The sequence below is a fragment of the Tachyglossus aculeatus genome, chromosome 25, assembly GCF_015852505.1.
Source record: "Tachyglossus aculeatus isolate mTacAcu1 chromosome 25, mTacAcu1.pri, whole genome shotgun sequence".
Lineage (NCBI taxonomy): Eukaryota > Metazoa > Chordata > Mammalia > Monotremata > Tachyglossidae > Tachyglossus > Tachyglossus aculeatus.
Genome location: NC_052090.1, coordinates 4249610 through 4265039, shown reverse-complemented (window position 1 = coordinate 4265039; position 15430 = coordinate 4249610). Strand labels below are relative to the sequence as shown.

The window sequence follows — 15430 nt, the reverse complement described above, 5'->3', positions numbered from 1 at the left end:
CCTGTTGCTTCAAAAGCAAAGAGCACACAATCTATGAATATTTTTGGGGGTGGTGTGATGTGGTGTGGTGTGTGTGTGTGTGTTTTGGGGATGGGGGGACTGGAGACAGACACATTGGGAGCAATGAAACAGTAAAGTATTAAAACCAGGACAAATACCTAATAAACAAAATAAAAATATGGTGTGAAGAAAGACAAGGGGAAAGTCACCACTCTGAAGACCCCAGAGTCCTGATAGCAAAGAGCACTGGGTTGCCTTTCCTCCTCCTACTAGACGGTGCTTCCAAGGGCCTTTAACAAAATGCATAACTATCACCATCAGAAGCTGTCAAAACTCATAGAGAGCACTTTTTCAAGTGTCTTCTGATTCACATGGATGAGGAATCTGCTTTCAGAAAACACAATATAAATCTGCATGAGAAACACCTTCCCAGAATTAGCATTTATGGCTCAAATACTAAGGATCTACTCAGTCAACCAATGGTATTTATTGAGCACTTACTATGTGCATAGTACTGTGCTTGGGAGAGTACAACAGAATTAACAGACACATTCTCTGCCTCCAACAAGCTACAGTCTACAGGGGGAGGCGAACATTAATATAAATAAGTCACTTAGAAATGGGAATGAGAAAAATAGACACATTTTCTTTTGAGTCTAAAACAGAAAGCAAGGGCTTCTAAAGACTTGAAGATCTTCAGAAGAACAGTGGGTCCAACTTTAAAAATTTCAAACTCGTGGCCATGGGAATATTCCACCAATCAATCACTGGTATTTAAAGGGCACTTTCTGTGTGCAGAGTACTATACTACACACTTGGGAGAGGATAATAAAACAGAGTTGGTAGACGCATTCCCTGCCTCTCTTCCCCAACTAGCTCCTCCAGAGCAGCTCTTTAAGTGATTGCAAATGTTGACTACAGTATCACATGGTCTTTTAAGAGACTTCTAAATTAGGCTGAAATCTGGATTCAATCAATGCCACTGCCCCATGTTTAAGGTTGCCTCATGCCTGGCCAAATAACTTCTGCAACTGCTGCTTTTTTTTTTTTTTTTTTGGCAAACCCTGACGGCTCTGTGCTTTCCGTCCCAGCCCAGCCAAAGCAGGGAGAGCACAACAATTCTTTCCACCACCTCCGGCAAAATCTGCCACTTAACACGGGTCAACTGATCTGAAAGTCACTTGGGGGGAGAGGAGGTTTGGAGCGGCCGAACGAAGAGCCCCGAACGCTTCAGGGGAAGATGGCCAACCCACCCAGCCCCGGCTGGTCAGGGAGCTTCCTGGACATGGGAAGATTCAACCACAGACATTCTCGGACTTGATCCAAATGAAAAAATCCCACACCACCATTTTCCTTCCATAAACGCCTAAAACCTCCCCGTCGCCTGCAGTTCGGCTCGCAGTTCCTTCCTTGAAAAGCTTTTGAAAAATAAATCTTGTGAGAACGCAAGACAGAAACATACCCCCAGATGCGTTGCTGATCGCTGATCCTGCCGACGCCACCTTGGAGACCGCCGCGGGATTGTACGTCCAAGAGGTTCCACAAACTTCCACCTTTAGATCACTGTCAGAATAAATCTGCTGAACCCGGCCAACTTTTCCTAAGGTCTACGGTAAAGACACGAGAGCAGAGCCTTATAGGTTAACCTCTAAAACAGAATTCACCTTGTCGAACTATTCATTTACTGTTTGGCAGAAAACTGTTTTTTCATTTTTGAAAAAACGGATGCCTGGTATTCTTAAGGGAGCATCTTGAAGGGGAAAACCGGCCATCCTGATTGCATCTCAAACCCTCTTTCTTTCTCTCTCTCTGAATCATCTCTCCTAAAGTCTTTCTTCCTGCTTCTCTGTGTGCGTTTCTCCCTTTTCCTGGTCTGTTTCTGCCTCTCCTTCCATTTGTCTCTGCCTCTCCACGTGGCAGGTCTTGGTCACTCTAACAGTGTGGGCTTGTGTTTGTTTTTTTCCACTGCCCTTTCTAGTGCATCCCTGCAGCATCTTGCCCCCATCCACGACTCTATGACTTTCGCTGCCACTGGACTTGGCTGTGATTGAGCAGGTTAGCCGCTGTAGGACCTCGCTCCTTCCCACATTCTCTCCCGAGCCCTAGCCGTGCCTGGCATCAGCTGGGAGAGTGTAAAATAGTAGGAAACAAACGATTGACCTCGGGGAATTTAAGCGCGGCAGGGGGAGGAGATACAGGCCTTCGAACTACATCTGCCCAATAAACTGAACTGCTACTGGATGAAGATTTTCCAGATCCTTTTATTAGAGATAGCAGTTTCGCCCTCAAGAGGAAAACAGAAACTAGAGACCACATGCTTCTATTTCACATCTTGCGCTTTTCTGCAAAAAAGAATTATGGAATTTGTTAAGCACTTCTCTGAGTTGATCCAGATGAAAACATCCCACACCACCATTTTCCTTCCTAATGCCTAAAACCTCCCCGTCGTCTGCAGTTCAGCTCGCACTTTCTTCCTCGAACAGCTTTTGAAAAATAAATCTTGTCAGAACGCAAGACAAAAGCATACCCCCAGATACGCTGCTAATCGCTGATCCTGCCAGCGAGCAGGATCGCTGTGTGCCAAGCGAGCACTGTACTAAACGCTGAGACATTTACAAGGCCATCAGGCTGGACGTAGTCCCTGTCCCACATAGGGCTCAGAGGCTAAGGGGGAGAGACCAGGAATTTAATCTCCATTTTACGGATGAGGAAACTGAGGCCCAGGTAAGTGAAGTGACTTGCCGAGATCACACAGCAGGCACATGGAAGAGTCGAAATTAGCATCCAGGTCCCGACTTCCCTAGTTTTGAAAATAAACACATTTATATTCCCAGTGCTTGGGATGAAAAACAGCAGAAGATTAGAACAACTTTCGATCCATAACAACCATATGGTGAGGAAGCAAGCTTCCTCCCTACCTTTTCCCTCTTTCCCTTGCCTTCTTCCTCCCTCCCTCAACCCTCTTCCTTCTTTTCCCAGCATTTTTCAATTTTCAATTAAAATGAATGGATGGGATAGGCAAGAAAGGAGTCTCGATATTTTTCAGGCAAGGGACATTCCAAAGCCAGCTTGCATCCTCACCAAATGACTGTTGCAGATCGAAAGTCGTTCTAATCCCCTGCTGTTTTTCATCCCAAGTACTGGGAATATGAATGTGTTTGTTTTCCACTTGCCTGCTGTGTGATCTCGGCAAGTCACTTCACTTATCTGGGCCTCAGTTTCCTCATCCATAAAATGGAGAATGAAAGGAGGAGGAAGAGGAGGTATAAGCATAAATTAGATGCCACAGCAGGCACTAATCCTGAAGAAATTGCTGCTAACCTACACTTCAAGGTTCAAATGTTTCAGAATTTCAATAGATGGAATAAAGTACACCTCTATCAAGTCTATATACACAAGCCAGACTGGGAATACTTACAGGCAGCATAGCTTCTGCCCACTCGCCATGCCCTCTTTGCAGAAGTTTAATTCGTTCTAGATCGTAACAGACTTGCACCAGGTCGCCAACTTGAAATTGCGAACTGCCCCCTTCGGCCCCCTGAGCGGCGTCCCCGCTTCGGACCACATTGGCTTTAGTAAGGACAGCTGGATTGAAGGTCCACCTAGAACGCCAATAGTTAAAATCAAAACTTCTAATTTATCTCCCTAACGTTAAGCAACCAATGAGCTTTGGGTTTGGGGGGGTTTGGTTTTGTTTTTTCAAAAAAAAAAAAAAAAGGTGTGGGGGGAATTTTCAAAAAACTTCAACAAATTAAAGCTTGAGATTTATAAAGCTTGCATGGGTTTTGTTATTATTGAAAGAAACAACTGATTCCTACTTTCCTCCATGCATAAAGAGGAGAGAACAAGACCAAGTATATCCCCAGAGGTTTCTGCCTGCCAATTCACGTTGGGGGTGTTGGGGGAGAAGGATTCGTTTCTATTAAGAACATGAGCCCAAAGACCAGTTACTGTGCAGACAAATAACCCAGGATTCTCTCTCCAAGAGTAGAACCATTATCCTTTTCAAAACCTGCAAGATGGCTACCACCTTTGTCCCTGATCCTAATACAGGAAAAAAACATTTTAAATCCCTAAAGTTTCTGCTCTACAACCCTAAGTCTCCCTCTAGTACAAATTATGGATCAAAGAATTTATCATAATAATAATAATAATAATAACAACAATGGTATTTGTTAAGCACTTACTATGTGCAAAGCATTGTTCTAAGCACCGGGGGGGATACAAGGTGATCAGGTTGTCCCACGTGGGGTTCACAGTCTTCATCCCTATTTTACAGATGAGGTAACAGGCTCAGAGAAGTTAAGTGACTCGCCCAAGGTCACACAGCTGACAAGTGGCGGAGCCGGGATTCAAACCCATGACCCCTGAATCCCACGCCCATACTCTTTCCACTGACCACGCTGCTTCTCAGCATGCTAATAGTACTTGTTAAGCACTTACTATTTGCCGAGCGCAGTTTGAAGCGCTGGAAACTAGACCCTTCTGCTAGTTCCTGTCCACATGACTCCAGGTGATAATGAATTCTAAGACTACCAAGCACTGGGTAAAGTGTTCTTTTGTTGCTTTTGAACGTACCTCCTTCAATATATTCTGAGCGTTCCCTCACCAGATGCTTTGGATGAACATTTCTTCCACGTTTTCCAACCTCACCCTTCTTCATCCTGTTATTTTTTTTCCCGCCCCTCTTAGACTTCGCTTCTCCGGGAGGAGGAGTACGAACCTTTCCCGCTTACTCTCTTTGCCAATGGGCATCACGCCCCTTGTTCATTCCGAGTGCCCTCTTTTGTACCATCTCCAGCTCTGCTACGCCCTTTCTAAAAGCTGTAGTGACCACAGCCCCCGCAGAACAGCAAGTGTGGAAGTACCAGAGTTTTCTGGCTAGCTAAAATGAGGTCACTTGTCTTCTAATCCCTTTCCAATGCCTAGGATTTGTTCGGCCTTTTTGGCTTCCATCTCTAGACAGACAATTTAAAAGGGAAGGCAACAGTGACTCTTTCCTGACTTGTCCAAGCCATTATCATTGAATTGTACTTTGGATTATTCTTCCCCCAAGTATACCCACTGAAGCAAATATGCCAATTTCCAAAGCACCTCTCAGTTTTATAGGGCTTTCCTACAGAGTATCCCCATCTGCATGGCATTTCACCCAAGGAAAGACTATCATCTGCCTAAAAGATCTCACTGCATACTCCCTCTTATAGACCATTTATGAAAATGTAAATCAAGCCATTCCCACACTGAGGGATCCCACTAGTTCTATTTATCCATCCTAACCAAAAAATGACAATTTATCACTATCCTTTGATTCTTATATTTCAGGTTGTTTTCTTTCCTAATTGAATGCTCCATGAGTACTCAATTAGAAAAAAAAACCCCTCGGTGTGGAATCCATCCACGTCTTCTGAAACAGCATGGCGTGGCGGATAGAGCACAGGCCTGGGAGTAGGAAAGTCATGGGTTCGAATCCCAGCTCCACCACTTGTCTGCTGTGTGACTTTAGACAAATCGCTTCACTTCTCTGTGCCAAAGTTACCTCATCTGGAAAATGGGGAATAAGACTGTGAGCCCTAGGCAGCACAGGGACTGTGTCCAACCTGATTTGTTTGTATCCACCCCAGCACTTAGTACAGTGCCTGGCACATAGTAAGCGCTTAACAAATACCATACTTATTATTATTCTGAAAATCCTAAATACAGTATGTCCACCAGATTCCCTCTAACCACTTGCTTATCAGCCCATGGAGGAGAATAACAACATTAGTGAGGTTTGGTTTCCCCTTACAGAAACTATACTGTCTTTCCTTCCAAACGGTTATGTTTTTTTAAAGGTTGCCTAGCCCTGTAAGTACTTGTTTCTCCAAATTTGCCAGGTACAGAAGTGAGACTTCCCAGTCCAGAATTCTCAGGATCACCTGTGAAAGCCTTTTATAGATGGGAGTCGCATCCAATAATTAGCTAATGGCAAAGATGGGCTACACACTCTCGCCAAGAGTTGGACAACTTCCCCGCTGAGTTCCTTCAGAACTCTTGGGTGGTTGCCGAACAGGCCCAGCAATTTGTTCAGATTTAGTTTCTCAATTTGCTCTAAAGCCTCCCGCGGTCACCACAATTTGATCCAGTTCCTCGGTCCCATTTGCTACAAAAAACAGTTTAGATGTGTGAATCTGTAACGGGTTCACAGGGAAGACCACAATAAAGAACCCATTGAGCTCTTGGCTCCCTCCTTTTTATTTCTGAAGGCATCTCTTAGCCCATGTTCACAGATGACCCCCTGACTCTGCCTTTTCACACACTGGAACTGTGTATTTTCATTAGCTTTGGCATCCCTTGCAAGGGGTTAAACCAACTCTCCTTTCACCTGCCTCATTTCCTGGTTTCATCTGGCCTGCCACTCTTTATAATGATGGTGTTTATTAGGCACTTACTATGTGCAAAGCACTGTTCTTAGCACTGGGGAGGTTACAAGGTGATCAGGTTGTCCCACGGTGGGGCTCACAGTCTTAATCCCCGTTTTACAGATGAGGTAACAGGCACAGAGAAGTGAACTGACTTGCCCAAAGTCACACAGCGGACAAGTGGTGGAACCGGGATTTGAACCCTTGACCTCTGACTCCAAAGCCTGTGCTCTTTCCACTGAGCCATGACGCTTCTCAGATCGACTACCCTGTCTGCCTCACAGGGACTGTGTCCAACCTGATTTGTTTGCATCCACCCCAGCACTTAGTACAGTGCCTGGCACATAGTAAGTGCTTAAATACCATAGTTATTATTATTCTGAAAATCCTAAATACAGTATGGGCATTCCTCTTTGGATGAGGACTTTTTTCCCCCTCAAGATCTGTCATATCCTGCCTGTTGTCTGTAAGGGGCTTCTGTTTCATTCCCTGGGGTTTCTCTGTACTGTGGTCCACAGTTTACCTGGATGTCAAATACAGTGTTTATCAATAGCCTCCAGGCTTCTAATAGGAGACTTCAGGTACTCCCTTAGGCTTCTTCCTTACAAGGATCTATGTTTCTGAGTTCCCTGTTCTTAAAAGGCTTCTCATTTTGATCATTTTCCAGTCTTCCTTAACAAGAAAAGTAGGTTTCAACTGGCCATTATTCCAGAGTAGTATTCCCACACATTCCCTGCACCAGGTCCTCTCTGTTAATCGGATTACATTTTTAAATAGCAGGACACCGCACACTCAAAAATCTCCACGAAGTTCACCCTGAACGCCTTTAATCCCGTCTTTTCTGCCCCTCTTGGACCCCCGATCTTCATCATTTATATTCATGTACCTTGTTTTTGTCTCTAAGAGCACTACTTAGTCTTTATCCTTGTCTTATTCCTTAAAAGTTTTGAAAAAGGACTCATCACAGCATACGGTTTAGTTGCTGCCTTTCCTGCGGGGAGAAGTCCTAAGTCATTATTCAGAAATGAAGAATTTTAACCCTTATAACACCAACCTATTGCCGCTTGGGTACTGCACTACAATGTCATGATCTTCATCAATGCCACAAACGGTGCCGGTTGTGGTTAAAGTCTCAAACATGCCGTCGGTCCACCCTCCGTGACCATGTTGTAAAGACTGGACAATTTCCAGATCAAGATCTATGTTCACGAGATCACCAATCTGAAGCCCACCCGGATTTCGGTTACCGTTCTGCTCCCCTGAAATTGAAAAGAAAAATCTGTCACAGGCACCCACACAGAAATTACAGCCGGAATCACCTCACCCAAAGGGAAGAAGTTTCACGTCCAAGTGGCAAGGTGCCATAACTGAAAAAGGAAGAGAGGTCCAACCTCCCTGAAGCAGAAGGATTGCTGCACTTCCAAGTTTATTTTTTACTATAAATTCCTGGGTAATCTGCAGTGAAAATTGGGATTTCTACCAGTTGCAAAGCATTAAAAAATAGCAATAAAATAGAAAAATGTAAGTGTCTGCAGGGGACTTGAAGCCTTCCCAAACTGCAGGACAACGATGATTACCACATAGCATTATTCGGCTTGCCCCGTAAGAAGCAGAAAGATCTGTGTTAAGTTCAAACCAGACTGAAATTTCATGGGGAAAGAAATTTCATGGGGAAAACCTTCAGCCTGCAGGGGATTCAGGTGAGGAAAGAGGCTTCTCTAGCTGCCCCCAGCTATGAAAGAGCCTCTTCCCTCTCCACCCTCTCATCTTTCTTCCAGAAAAGCCAGCCCCAACTTTCACTAGTCATTGAGACAGACAGCGGAGAGAGAACATCAGAACAGCTTCATTCTCAGGGTCTCAAAGCAAACCTGCTCAGCAGCTTGAATTTTTGTGGCGTCAGGGTCTAGCTGTTGAACTTGACTTTACAATTCCCCTTTCTCTCACAGGACTTTTGAGTTTCACGTTTCGTGTACGTTTTACATGCTGCATCAACCCTAAAATACATCTCCCAGTTTAGTTTCTTGGAATGGGGATGTGGACCTGTACATCCACTGGGGAAAAGGGCTAGTTTTTTCAGCCAATGAAAAGGACGCCAACATTTAAAAGACAAAACTACCCAATGCAGTAGAAAAATGGATGAAAAAAAGAATCAAGTGAACTCCAGTTTAATGATTACTACTACGTAAACTAAGTCAATTCAGAAGATTAACTGTAAGGTTCAGGGCTCATTTAATAAACTACACTTCCCCACTAACATACCTAGAACAGGGCAGTGGTCTCGGTAGAAAGAACCTCCTTTGGCATCCTGGACACATTTCAGGTCAGACTGAAAGGAGAGAAAAACCCAGTGAATCGACTTGCAAAGGTACTAAAAGTGATACTGACCCTATAACAAGAGTAATTCTGAGGAAAAATTAAATATAGTGAAAATTTTCAGGAGCTCCACCTGTATCTTAAATATGCCTACAGCAACTGACTCGTTAACCAGACAACAACGAGAGGATTTTCTTGAGCAGTTTCTGCAGCAATTCAATCAATGGAATGTACTGAGCTCTTACCATGGGGGTGGGGAGGGGTTACAATACAATAGAGTTCATTCATTCATCCGATAATAGTAATAATGATGATGATGGTATTTGTTAAGTGCTTACTATGTGCCAAGCACTGTTCTAAGTGCTAGGGTAGGTACAAGGTAATCAGGCTGTCCCACCTGGGGCTAACAGTCTTAATCCCCACTTTACAGATGAGGAAACAGCCACAGAGAAAGTGATTTGCCCAAAATCACCCAGCTGAGCAGTGGCAGAGCCGGGATTAGAACCCACGACCTCTGACTCCCAAGGCCGGGCTCTTTCCACTAAGCCACGCTGCTTCTCCTATCATATTTGGGTGCTTACTGTGTCAATACAATAGAGTTCATTCACTCTTCCGAACATATTTATTGAGCACTTACAGTGTGCAAAGCACTGGATAAGTGCTTTGGAGAGCACACTACAACAACAATCAGAAACGCTCCCTGCCCATAAGTTCACAGTCTAGAGTTGGTAGGCGTGATCCCTGCCCTTAAAGCGCTTACGGTCTACCGGGGGGGTGACGTATTAAAATAAACTTCAGATAGGGGAATTCGACCTCAAAGGGTAGAAGCATTAAGGTTGCGGTTGCAGAGATACGTACTTTTTTTTTTTTGGTGGAGGGTGGGGAGGAGGAGAGATGGAAAGCCTGGAATGCACCCATTAGGCCACGGGAAGCTGTGTCATCTAGCGGAAAGAGTACAGGCCTGGGTGTCAGAGGACCTGGGTTCTAATCCTGGCTCCGCCACGTGTCTGCTAAGCGACCTTGGGCAAGTCACTTCACCTCTCTGTGCCCCAGTTACTTCATCTGTAAAATGGGAATTAAGACTGCGAGCCCCAGGGATGGTGTCCAATCTGAACAGTTTGTATCTACCTGGCACTTGGTATGGTGTCTAGCACATAGTAAGCGCTTATCAAATAGCACTTAAAAACAAACAAAACACACTTGGGGAAACTTCCCCAAACTCCTAGTGCAGAGTTCTATAGTCATTAGGTTGTTCAATAAATAGCCCTGATCAAAAGTGTGCTGGGAAATTGGGGTTATCATCAAGGAGAAAAAAAAAATGTACAGCAGCACACACTCAAAACACTTTGCACGCAAAAATTCCCATGGTTCACCAAAGACTCAAAATTGATTATACGGGGGCATTCATCATATGTTAACTTCAAGTCCAAAATAATAATCCCGGCTTTCAAATAAAAGGTCCCAAATGGAGGGCCTGTCAAATTTCCACAAAGTATGACGTCTCACTTGAGCATTTACCCCCAAGGGAATTTATTTTACATTTAACAAAAAGAAGTAAAGGCCGGATCAATTTGCTTCCCTCTGCCTCACTTCTGCATTCTGTTGCTCATCACACAATTTCATGCCAATTAAAGCACAATTGGGTTTTTGCCACACCGTGATGGGTCACGCCAGGCCAGCTCTAACAGTGGAACCAAGGATGCCTGGAGGCAACTGCCCAATAACTGCCTCACACTGTTTATTGTTGTATTACACTTTCCCAAGCGCTTAGTACAACGCTCTGCACACAGTGGTTAATAAATACAGTTGAATAAATGACCCTATTACTTAACTTTCCCCTACTACATTCCCAATTTACTCTCTAATGACCCACTCAGGGCTGTTCATCCACAAATCTACCCAAACCCTTCTTGACCTACTGTTGTTTTTGGCTGCACAACTTTGAGGTCATGAATTCCAGCTGCTCGCCTTGCACTGGATGAAAAAGAATTCCAAGTGCGGAGGTGCCATAGTTTTAAATGTGGAAAAAAAATTTTCCATGTTGCACCTGATATTGCCCCACTCGTTTTGTCCCTTTTGCCTGTTATTGCAAAAATGGGACAGTAAATTGACAGAACAGTGGACAACGACGATGGAACTGAGAGCTCAGAACCCACCCTTACAATATTACTGTTTTAAATCAATTCTCTCCAAGAAGCATTATCTGACTGTCAATTCTGGGGCTCAGCTTCCATTTTTCTCCCCACTGACTCCACTTTGTGAGATTTTTCTGCATCATACCCTCTTAGCCCAGCACTGCACCATCTAAAAGAGTTCAATATCATCTGCAAACTTAATAGACTTCACCATGTACTTCCTCCAGATTGTTTGGAAAATATTATCAGTTACTATAGTACTGATTCCTGGGGGAATCTCTGCTATTTATTCTTCTCTTCCATAATTGTGGCTGTTTCCTTATATTGCTTACTAATGGCAGGCTACTAACAATGACAAATATCCTTCCCCCAGAAAAACAAGATTTGGATAACTGGGATCAGTAAAACAGTAGTTCGCAGTATGGTTACATTCTTGGAAAAGGCTGTGGTTTATGAAATCACTTCTTTTGGCCACAGTCAGGGGGAAACATGAAGGTAAATTCTTGAGAATTCCAGTGTCCACTTTTTTTTTCATGAACAGAACTGGATCGCTCCCACCTCATCCTTCTTCAGCCCAGGAACCCTTTAGCTGGGATGATCTGCCTTGGGGGCCCTAATTTAGTAATTAATACTAAACTAGCAGAAGCAACGTGGCCTAGTGGAAAAAGCACATGCCTGGGATTCAGAGGACCTGGGTTCTAATCCCATCTCAACCATTCGCCTGTGCTGCGTGTGACTGGGCAAGTTCCTTCACTTCTCTATGCCTCAGTTTCCTTTTTTTGTAAAATAAGGATTCAGTACCTGTTTTCCCTCTTATTTCAACTGTGAGCCCCCGTGGGGCTGAGCCCAAACTGACTCACTTGTAACTAAGCGAGCACTTAAGCGAGCTTGACACATCATAGGTGCTCAACAAATACCCTAATCACCATCATCACCACTTCTTAAGGGACAATCCCCTTCAATAGTAAGCTTTATGGCCCTTCACCAACTCTCCCCATCACACATATCAGCTCTTTTTGCCCTCCTCTCCCCAGTTCACTCACTTCCTCCCATGCCAAACTTCCAACTTTTTCCTTGCTCAACTTTCTCACCTCCCTGCTTATTCTGTTCCCGGACACTGTCCCTCCAGCCCCACCAAATCCAAAAAGCCACAGCTCTTCCTAGGCCTAAAGCCCTTCTAAAATCCCACCTCCTCCAACAAAATGTCTCCAATTACCTCCCACTACCCTGAGTTATATCAAGCCCAGCGGGCACCTCTACGGTTTGCCTTTACTTAAACCCTTTCAGCACTTGGGAATCCCTATGCATTAAACAATTCTCCGGCCAATTGATCCGATTACTCTACTTGTAAATATTTTTAAGTCTGTCTCTCCCTTCAGAGTGTACGCCCATTGTGGGCAGGGGACAGGCAGGGGACATTGTTCTCTCCCAAGCCCTTAGTTCAGTGCTTTTTCTACTACTCCTGATGCAGGGCCTTCATACAGTTGTGGCTACCATTCTGGAAAGCCCAAGGCCTGAAGAAGGGTGGAGGATAGCTGGCTCGGGACCTTTAGCAATGGACAATGGTGCCAATAACCAGTAGCTGAAACAGCAGCCGGAGAGAAAGAAAAGGTCCCAAGGAATTTCTGTCCTAGCTGAACTGGGGAAAAATGGGTTTCTGCGGCTCCCTGGTCCCAAGGCAGTCCCTACCTGCTGGTCCCAACCACACCCACTCTGCTCCCAAATTCCTGATTTTCCAAGGCTGTGGCGCAAAGGCCACCAATTTCTTCCCCTTATGCGCTGCAAGCTACAGTACACAAAAACAAGATCCCACGATCTACGGAGGAGGTACAGGGAATCTGCTCAGGTCCTCTTTGGGATTTTCTAAGTTCACCCTCAGTCCAAGACTTCAGACACTCCAGAACCTTGTTCTTTATTTTCCTATACAAACCTCGAAAGTATTTCCATATCACAATAAATATTCCCCATCGGTCTCTAGTCAAAGGATAAATGAAGAAAGTAAGGACATACTTAGAGAATAATAATGGTATTCAATATTTAGAACAGTGTTTGACACAGAAGTAAACACTTATCAAGTAGTCTCCCAGTCCTTTAATAAAGTGATATGGATCTGGTAAGCGCTAAGTACCACTCATTGACTTGTACATATTTACTATTCTATTTATTTTGCTAATGATGTGCATATAGCTTTAATTCTATTTGTTCTGACACCTGTCTACATGTTTTGTTTTGTTGTCTGTCTCCCCCTTCTAATAATAATAATAATAATGGCATTTATTAAGCGCTTACTATGTGCAAAGCACTGTTCTATTCTAGACTGTGTGCCCGTTGTTGGGTAAGGACTGTCTCTATATGTTGCCGACTTGTACCTCCCAGGCGCTTAGTACAGTGCTCTGCACACAGTAAGCGCTCAATAAATATGATTGAATGAATGAATTGACTGATTTATACCAACATTACAGTATTTGTTAAGTGCTGTACTAAGCCCCGGGGGATTCAAGATAAACATTCATTCATTCAATCATATTTATTGAGCGCTTACTGTGCGCAGGGCACTGTGCTAAGCACTTGGAACATACAATTCGGTGTTAGACACAGTCTCTGTTCCACTTGGGGCTCACATTCTAAGTGGGAGGGCGAGCGGGCAACGAGCCCCCTATTTAAACATGAGGAAACTGAGGCACAGAAGTGAAGTCACTTGCCCAAGATCACACAGTAGGCAACTAACAGAGCCAGGATTAGAAGCCAGGTCCTCCAACTTCCAGGCCTATGCTCTTTCCACTAGGCCACACTGCTTCCCCTAACATGTTTTGAAAAAAGCTGACTTGACAGTTCAATGTTGTCACTGGTAAAAAGCAAACTTCCTTTCTACGGTGTATACGTGATCAATAGAGCTGTCTTTACCACGTCTTCTTAATTGTGTGTCCAGTGACAGACGTAGGTGGCAAAAAGGCTTAAATACAAGACATAATATGGGTCACTGCCATTATCCTTCCAATCCCCTCCCCGTGAAAGTAGAGGTGAGCTTCTGCTCGCTTCAATTCTTACCATGCCCTCAAAGCCGACCCTGTAAAGGTTCTTAGCACCATTGTCCCACAGAACATAGGCTGCACTGTGTGGGCTGGATGCGCTCCAGTCTTGAATTTCTGTTACCTAACAGATTTTAAGAAAAATTAAGAAAAAGGCAGGTGGGGGGCAGAAGAGGGAGAAAGGGGGAAGAGAGAGAAAGAGGGGAAGAGAGAGAGAGAGAGAGAAATATCAGTTGATAACTTTATAAAAACAACCATCCCATAACATACATTCACCCACCTGAATATTGAAGGTTCATACTTTCAGGGACTATCTACCCACCAGTGCAAAGATATTTGAAGAGCTAATTGCCCTTGTCTAAAAACTGCGAAGCTCTTTCCTACAGAAACACTGAAAATGCCTTCCTGAAAGGGGCAGAGATGGCCTAAAATGACAAAGCTGGAAAGGGGACTAGCGGTTGGCATTAACAAGCTTCCATTTAGAAATGAAAATGTCTCACCCACTCCATTCAGCACTCAGAATTCAGTCACCGCTGCAAAATCCTGCCCAGAAACTAGGCCGTTCGGCCAACCCAGGATGTCACTACTTCAAAAGTCAATCTCCGTCTGGCTCCAATTTAAAGCAGGAAGGGTTCTGCTGAGCGTGGCAGGCCTGTGCCCTCGGGTACACCAGGCATCGTCCCTCTGTCAGCTGGCAGAGAGAGCCCAACTCTAGCCTCTGCAGCCTGCCAACCTGGGGGCAACCAGCTGACGAGGCGCTCTTTAAAGCGCTGTTCAGACTTCGATCTAAGGCTGTGCTTTTGATTAGACATAAGGACCCAGAAGCTGAGCTGCACGTGCAGCGGATTCCTTCATACGAAGAGTCTTCTTCGAATTACTTAGAAAAGCTGCAGTGTTAGAAAACTTTACGATACCTTTCCTCTTCCATCTCAACTAGAGACCATGGACTTCTACAATGACTACAATCACAGGCAGTAAAACAGAGTGTGGTACTTTGGGAAAGAAACTGTTAAACAAGCCCTAAAATTCCACTCTGAATAACAGATCCAGCTGATGGATATTCCAGAGTGTTTTTTGGTAAGAAAAAAACCCTTGGTATCATTACTTCTATATGTAGCTGTTCACTTCTCATCTAGACTGTCTAAATTTTCCTTAGACCTTCAATAAGGCACCTAAATGATCAAACTTTACGAGCCTCAACTGAACGGAGCAGTTTCAAAAAAGCTGAAATTTCCTCTGTTTTATTTAATTTCAAAATATCAACAGAAGGAAACTTCCAACGCTTAAGGCTTTTTGACACATAGTATTTCCAACTCATTAATTTACAGCCATTTTTTTTAGCTTTACAAGGCATCAACCTCAACTTTCCAACACTGCTCTTCCTTTATGGCACTACGGGTAGGAGTAATCAGGGCACACGGGAGCTGCCGGGAAATGAGGAAAACATTTTGCAAGCCGCGATGGCAAAGGGAGAAATTGAAGAGATTGTTTAAAGGGGACAGGCGGAGGGGTGGGAAGAGGAAGAGGAGAGAGGGAGGGTTACCTGATCTCCAGG

General features: G+C 44.3%; 1 protein-coding gene across 2 annotated transcripts in view; it reads right to left on the bottom strand.

The window, feature by feature from the left end:
• Positions 1-15430, bottom strand: part of MIB1 (MIB E3 ubiquitin protein ligase 1) — a 119446-nt gene that overhangs the window by 77238 nt on the left and 26778 nt on the right. The window contains exons 4-8 of one of the 2 annotated variants that reach the window (XM_038766575.1): positions 13895-13999; positions 8658-8724; positions 7453-7657; positions 3419-3602; positions 1463-1607 (exon numbers count right to left, since the gene is read on the bottom strand). In XM_038766575.1, coding sequence (XP_038622503.1) covers positions 1463-1607; positions 3419-3602; positions 7453-7657; positions 8658-8724; positions 13895-13999 — 706 coding nt within the window. The remainder of the gene's footprint in view (positions 1-1462; positions 1608-3418; positions 3603-7452; positions 7658-8657; positions 8725-13894; positions 14000-15430) is intronic. The other variant, XM_038766576.1, reaches the window with a different exon arrangement.